The sequence below is a fragment of the Elephantulus edwardii genome, unplaced genomic scaffold (genome assembly GCF_000299155.1).
Source record: "Elephantulus edwardii isolate Elephantulus edwardi_28Jun2011 unplaced genomic scaffold, EleEdw1.0 scaffold00009, whole genome shotgun sequence".
Taxonomy (NCBI): Eukaryota; Metazoa; Chordata; class Mammalia; order Macroscelidea; family Macroscelididae; genus Elephantulus; species Elephantulus edwardii.
In genome coordinates, this window is record NW_006399759.1 from 7,120,938 (window position 1) to 7,128,373 (window position 7,436).

Consider the following 7,436-nt stretch of genomic DNA (forward strand, 5'->3'; position numbering starts at 1 on the left):
CGAAGACCACCATGCCTACTTCACAGAGGACGGAGTCGACACATCCACGATCACAGAACCACTGAATCGGGCAGAGCAGGGACACCCATGGCGCCAGGCCCTGCCTGCCCTTCTCTCTGTGTGTCTGTGCAGCCTATCTCCTGATCCTCTGAATGGCTTCCAAGTTTGACAGCTCAGAGATCATGTGTCCTGAATTTGAATCCCAGCCCTTTCCTCTTCCTGGTGCTATGGATATAGGCCAATTAAACGATACTCTATGATCTTTTTGGTCACTTCCTATGTATCTGAGAACTGGATAATGAATAAAGCTGACAGAAAAATTGATGCTTTTGTGCTGTGGTGTTGGAGAAGAGTACTGAATATTCTGTGGACTGACAAATGAACGAACAAACAGGTATGTCTCGGAGAAGGTGCAGCCAGAGAACTCCTTGGAGGCAAAGATGACAAAGCTTCATCTCACATACTTTGGGCATGTTGCTCGGAGAGGCTATTCCTTGGAAAGGGGTATCATGCTTCCTGGAAAGGTGGAGGAAGACCCTCAACCAGGTGGATTTGCACAGTGACTGCAGCAATGGGCTTGAGTGTGAGGACGGCACGGGCTAGGACAGGCTTCAGGTCTGTTGTTCATAGGGTCGCTATGAGTCGTACCTGACTTGATGATATAACAACAACCTGTGCTTCCAGTTTCTTTTTTGGTAAAATGGGAAGAACAAAAGGTTGATTGTGAGGATTAAATGGCTTAAAACAGACAAAACTCTCAGAACACATGGGGACACGGAGTAAGCCCTCAATCTATGTTTATGTTGCTTCCCCTTTTTATTGTGATGTTTAGCACCAAATTTGCCTGGAGCCTGCCCTCCCGCACTCTGCCTCCCTGGAGGCCCAGCTACACTTGGCCGAAGCGGGCTCCTGGGCACCTGCCTTCCAGAGCCTGACAAGAGCCTTTGGAGACCTCACTGGTCATCTGGAGCCCGTAGGTTCTTCAGGTAGAGGAAGCCCACCTCCTGTCCCACCCTAACTCCCTCCAACTCAGGCTCTGCTCCTTGTGCAGATTTTAATGAGAATGGCTTCATCGATGAGGAGGACCTGCAGAACATTATCCTCCGACTGCTGAACAGTGACGATGTGTCCGAGGAACTGCTGGTGGACCTCACAAACCACGTGTGTACCTGTGGGCTCTGGGGCGAGGGCGGGGCTGGCAGGCATCGTCCAGCACTGCTGGGTAATCAGGCTGCCCATCTGGGGAGAAGATGAGCCAAGCCTGAAGTGGATGCAATATTGTTTTTTTGGTATACACACGCTTTGGGGCTCCTGTGGGAGGCAGGTAGGACAGGAGATGAGTGCCAGGTTGGAGACAACTACTTTTCAACTCCATCTCCTTTTGAGGGAGCCCCCACAGCAGGCCTCACCCATCCCAAGGTGACCCCACCCCAACACTACAGTTATTCTGGCAAAAAGGCCAGAAGCAGGATTAGCGTCAGATCACAGTGTCCCCTTCTTCACGCACTCTCTTCCCCCCCTCCCCCCGTGTAAGCACAGCATCATGGACCGTGGTCTCAGAGTGACAGTCCTATCTGTGACAAGACAGGAAGACAGCCTCACAAACCCAAGACACGGCACACTTTCATTTGTAATTGACCGCAAAACACCTTTCTGTGTTTTCATCTGGGTAAAATTAGAAGACAAGGTAAAACCCTGCATGTGTCGGGACTCATCACTCTCCTACCCATGTGACTAGGCCTCTTGCATACTGCAGCACAGAGGGGAGGACCAGGGGCCTAGTGCTAAGGAGTTGCACTGCCAACCCAAAGGCAGGCAGTTCGAATCCACCAGCTGCTCCCCAGGAGAAAGAGGGGCCATCTCCTTCCACGAAGTTCACTGCCTCTGAAAACCCGCCAGAGGGTCAGCTGTGTGTTGGTTCTAACTTGATGGTTCTCAACACTGCAGTGCAGATCTTCTGTGAAGAGGTAGCCAGGGACAGAGATGGGAATTGTATTCATGTCCTAGAGCCTGGTAACAAAATACCACAAGTTGAATGTTCTACAAGAACAAAAGTGTATTGTCTCACAGTTCAGGAGGTGAGAAGGTCAAATCAGGACAGTAGTCACGCGTCCTCGTGTCTCCCTCCCAGGTTCTAGTAGTTGCAGGCGCTCATTAGCTTGTAGGTAAAGATTTCCTTCTCCGTCACCCCTTCTCTGTAACACCCCTTCTCTGTAGTGTCCCTTCTCTGTAACACCCCTTCTCTGTAACACCCCTTCTCTGAACCCCCCTTTTCTGTAGCACTCCTTCTCTGTAGTGCCCCTTCTCTGTAACCCCCTTTTCTGTAGCACCCCTTCTCTGTAGTGCCCCTTCTCTGTAACCCCCTTTTCTATAGCACCCCTTCTCCATAGCCCCCTCCTCTGTAGTGCCCATTCTCTGCCCTCTTATCTGGTTGTATCCTCTCCTCTTTTGTGAGGACACCAGTTACATCAATTTAGGACCCATCCTACTCCAGCGTGACTTCATGCTGTTCTAACCAAGAATATCTTCAAAGTTTCTATTCCCAAACAGGACCACATTCACAGGCATAAGTGTTAACACGTCCACATATGTTTTTGAGAGAACATAATTCCACCTGTGACAAGTACACCCCCCAGTGACCCTGCCCTCACTGCCAGGCTTGTGCTGGTGGCATGGGAAGGGTTCTCATGAGTCAACCCAACCGTCAGGTCTCAAACTTTATTGCAAGTAAACTCATATCAATCCGCTTTGGTTTCTGGTCTGTGGAAGGGGTCTCCTAATACCTATTTAACACAGGTGAGGAGGCTTCAAGGTGCTAAGTGTTGGCCTTGGCAGATGTCCTGGCATGTGATAGCCACTCTATATGTGGCAAGTCCTCCCATCACATGGTGGCGGTGGGTGGGTGGTTGTTATGTGCCCTCAAGTAAGAACCAACTCACAGCTGACCCTCCAGCAGGTTTTCAGAGGGAAAATCACATGGGAGGAGACTGTCCGTCTTTCTCCTCTGGAGAAGCTGGTGGATTCGAACCATGTGCCTTTGGGTTGGCAGCACAATTCCTTACCACCAGGCCACCAGAGCTGCCTTCCTACTTATGGAGTTCCCACCAGCTGTTGGAGGGAATTACCTCTCCATCCCCCACTTCGCTGTCTTGACACAGAGTTCCTCCCTGGGCAGGTCCTGAGAGAATCTGACCTGGACAATGACAACATGCTGTCTTTCTCAGAGTTTGAACACGCAATGGCCAAGTCTCCAGACTTCATGAGGTAACGAGTTTCGCAGGGGGAGGGCACCATGAGAGGCAGGAAGGACCCGTCTGTCTCCTCTCAACCAATGGTGTGCTTCACTTTTCCTAAAGAGATGACCAATATCCAGAGTACTTTGCTAATTCTTTCAAGATTAGTCAAACTGAAACTTCTTAAAAATGAGGTAACCTAGGAAGAGGACTACAGCCTTCAGTATGGATTATACCTCAACATAAACAAAACAAAAACCAGAACCAATTGGTTCTGACATCAACAAGTGACATCTTAATTCACAAAGAAAAGCTTGACATTGTCAAGGACTTCGTTTTATTTGGATCCACAGTCACCAGTCATGGAAGCAATCATCAAAGAAGGCAAGAGATAGGCTGCAGTGGGCAAAGCGGCTGCAAAAAGGCCCCTTAAAAACGCTGAAAAGAGGTCACTTTGAAGACTAAGGTGCACTTGACCTGAGCTATAGTGTCTCACATGCAAGCAAAAGCTGGGCAATGAATAAAGACCACCAAAGAAGAATCAGTCCTTTGAATTGTATTGGTGAAGGATGTGAAATACATCATGGGCCACCAGAAGAACAAGCAAATACGTTTTGACAGGAGTGTGGCCTGACCATTTCTCGGAAGGGAGGGTGGTAAGACTTCATCTCACAAAGTCTGGACTTGCTAACAGGACTGACTAGTCCTTGGCGGGGGCACCACGTTCATAAAGTAGGGGATCAGCAAGAAAGAGGAGGGCCCTCCAGGAGGTGGATGGCACGGTGGCTCCAGTGAAGGAGTCAAGCATGGCAGTGACAAGTGTGGACGATGCAAGACCGGGCAGCTCATCCTGCTGTATGTATGCAGAGTCTCTGTGACCTCGTGTCCATCACTGCTGTGTGTAGGGTCACCATCTCAGTGAACCCAACAGCAATCCTCTATTTGACCAAACGTAAGGCCACGTCTGCAGGGACCAGCCTGTTCTGATAACATGCCCGGAGTGAGTGAGACCTTGCCACCTGCCTCCTATGAAGCAGGCTGGCTGAGCTGCTCCCAATTCAGAGTCCTTCATTCTCCTGGCAGCCCATGGGGCACACCTGTCAGTTGGCCTTCCAGTGGTGGCTTTCATGTAGCTGGAAGTTTTGCTCTAATGGGTTCACCAAGGGTGGATATGTTTCAGTGGCACTTCCAGACTAAGACAGACTAGGAAGTAGGCCTGGCTATCCACTCCTAAAATAATGGGTGCACGAAACCCCCATGGATAGCCTAAGGAGAGACCAGAAGTGAGTTATGAAGGGTAAAGGGGAGGACTCCATTCTAGGCTTCTTGATCTCTAGCGGCCACGCCTGGACTCTTTGCCCAAAGCCCACTTGGCTCTGAGATTGACACAAAGAACTGTCTGCCCTGCTACCCTTGCTTCCCTTCCACAATATAGTGGCATCACTCGCTGAAGATTTGCTGGAGCTATAAGCATTCTGATGGAGCCCTGATGGTACAGCGGTTACTGTACTTGGTTATTGAACAGGCCGGTGCTCTGAACTCACTAGCTTCTCTGAGAAAGATGTGATAATCTGCTTCTCTAAAGATCACAGCCTTAGGAACCCTATTTGAGTAGTTAAACTCTGGTGTATAAGGTTGTTAAGATAGACTTGACAGCCATGGAATGAGTTTGGTTATCTGCTAGGAAAATGCTAAAGGTTGGAGCCCAGAGAAGAACTCACACATTTCCAACTCATGATTCAATTCTGTTAGGAAACAAACTCAAATAGAGAAGCAATTTGACTTCTTAAAGTGTGAATAGCCCTGAGGGTCCTATCTGGTCTGAATACCTTGGATTTCTTAGAATCACCGTATTTCTCTGGCCAGGTCTACGAGTCACTTTTGAATCCCTCTAGTTAAAGGAAATCCTCTACATCTGGTGTAAACCTGTTCTGTTACTGAACGGCACCACCAGACTGCTCCCCTCAAGTTGAATGGGTATCTGTTGACATGTGTCTTCTATTCCCGGTCTTGTTCTGCCCCTGGGTCCCAGAGCCTAGACTAATTTGATAACAAGAAAAAGAGTACTCTCTCAAGATGACTTAACGATCAAATAAAAATCAACAAAGGCACCTAAACTTTGGAGAGGACCAAGTCTCTCTCTCTCTCGGTGCCCAGTCTCTGCCTTTTTTCTCAACTCTACTGCTCTTTGCTTCATGCTGCAAACCAGCAGTCAACCTCGGCTTTGTCAAACCCAAAGCCAAAATGGCTTACGCTATCGAGTCTGTATCCCCTGGGGTTCAACTAGCCCGCAGTGACTCTTACTGACTCTCAGCTCTGACAGCAAACTCTATGGGGACAGAATCTGACTGACTCAGCTTAGCTCTTGTGTCACCCCTGTCTACCCCCTTGCATGGGAATAGGACCTCATCCTTCCAGCTTGGCCGCTAGGGGAATGTGGCTTGGGCCAACTCTTTCTAAAAAAAAAAGGTTACCATATTAGGAAGTACCCCAGCCAAATTCCTCTTCTTACATAGCAGCTCACCACATAATTAAGGCAGGCTATATTCAGGGCAGGGAAGGGTGCAGAGCTGCTGTACACAGGGTCGCTATGCATTGCAGGTGACTCAACGGCACATAACAACAATAACATACTATGACAGGTTCGGAAGCAGGAGTGGCATCCACTTCCTAAAGAACATACCTCCAGAAACTCTATGAACTTTGATAAATGACGATGGTTATAGAGGGGCCTTAGGCCTTTTGTTCATTGGGTCCCTATCACCCATGTTTGACTCGAAGGCAATCAACAGCAACATATTTGGGTCAGCTCCAACTCTACGGGACACAACAGTGACATAGTCCTGTCCTCCTTGAATGTCTCTGTGGTTCCTGCCCACACATTCTGAGACCCTTAGCCATGCTCCTTGTGTACCCAAAGCTGACCTTCCAGCAGGTTTTCAGGGCCTGTAAAGGCATGGGAGGAGGTTACCCACCCTTCTCCTGTGAAACAGCTGGTAGATTTGAACCATCTACTCTCGGGTTGGCAACACAATTCCTTACCACTAAGTCATCAAAGTTTTCTTAGTATTAAAAGAAACTTCGAGAAGGCTTTGGATTGACTTGGGAGAGCTGCAAACTGGCCACTGTCTCAAGAGGAATATCAAGGAGGGTGCTGTAAGATGACCGTTACTCTGAGGTTAGAAGGCCCTGTAGAACGGTAGGCTCCTGGTGACTCACTGGATTCTTTCTCCCAGCTCCTTTCGGATTCATTCCTGGGAATTATGATGGGGTCTAAACCCCCTGCTCGGGCAGCCTCCCAGGACAACATTGGAATCTGGAATCCAGCATCTTTGGCGCGCAAGAGGAATCGACTTTGAAATGTGACCTTGTTCCTGGCCCGCCCTAACCTTTCTTCTGTGCTTATTAAAAAATAAAAAGGCTTCATCTCACCCCATCAGTTCATAATTTTTTAATGCAGTATCATATACAGTACTTTTTATTCAGAACTGTTCATTCCGAGGCTTGAGTCTGCCAATGACATCAAGTGAGACAATCTTTTTTTTTTTTTTTTTTTTTTGAGGGCAGGGTTCAAATTCCAGCATTCAGCACAGTAGGGGACCAGGCCAAATGGGATAAGTTCACCAAGGAAAAATCCATGTCCTTCCTTCCCTTTACCAGACCTCCCACCCCTGCTCCTACCCTTGCACTGCCCGGCACTGGGCTGTGCACTAATGTACACATAGCTGTCGTTCCAGGGGCACCCCCTCCCGCCCACTCCCAGGCCTTGTTGGAGAGAGAAGTCATGTTGGCCCCACTTGGCATCTTCAGGTCCCCTGAGGGGACAGTGTGTGATGAGCAATCAGGACTGATGTGCTGACTCTTCAGCCTAACTTGGCCGCCACATGGACCCATTGGGGCCCAGCTGGCCAGGGACTCTGAGAGCAGGAGAAGCACTCCCTCATGGGGGTTTCCACGCATCGTCTGGTATTTGCCAGATAGGGTCATGGTTGCTCTTCACACAGTCCTGGAAGGAAATGTGTAAACCTTGGTTTACAGGGGAAAGCTGTGACCCTCATCTGCACTGTGGTCCCCTTGCTATTTTAACTCATCCCTTCACTGCTAAGAAGGGGCCCATGGCTTGATGGAGCTCCCTTGACCAAGCTTAGGAGCCACGAGAATGTTGGAGAACGTGTACAGTGTGAGCACACACCCAGCCTGAGG

At 49.1% G+C, this 7,436-nt stretch overlaps 1 protein-coding gene across 1 annotated transcript in view; it reads left to right on the forward strand.

The window, feature by feature from the left end:
- CIB4 (calcium and integrin binding family member 4) overlaps positions 1 to 6,500 on the forward strand; it is a 134,480-nt gene extending 127,980 nt beyond the window's left edge. Inside the window, exons 5-7 of the mRNA XM_006880702.1 lie at positions 1,052 to 1,161; positions 3,176 to 3,264; positions 6,470 to 6,500. Of these exons, the coding sequence (XP_006880764.1) occupies positions 1,052 to 1,161; positions 3,176 to 3,264; positions 6,470 to 6,500 (230 nt within the window). The remainder of the gene's footprint in view (positions 1 to 1,051; positions 1,162 to 3,175; positions 3,265 to 6,469) is intronic.
- Positions 6,501 to 7,436: the final 936 nt, after the last annotated feature.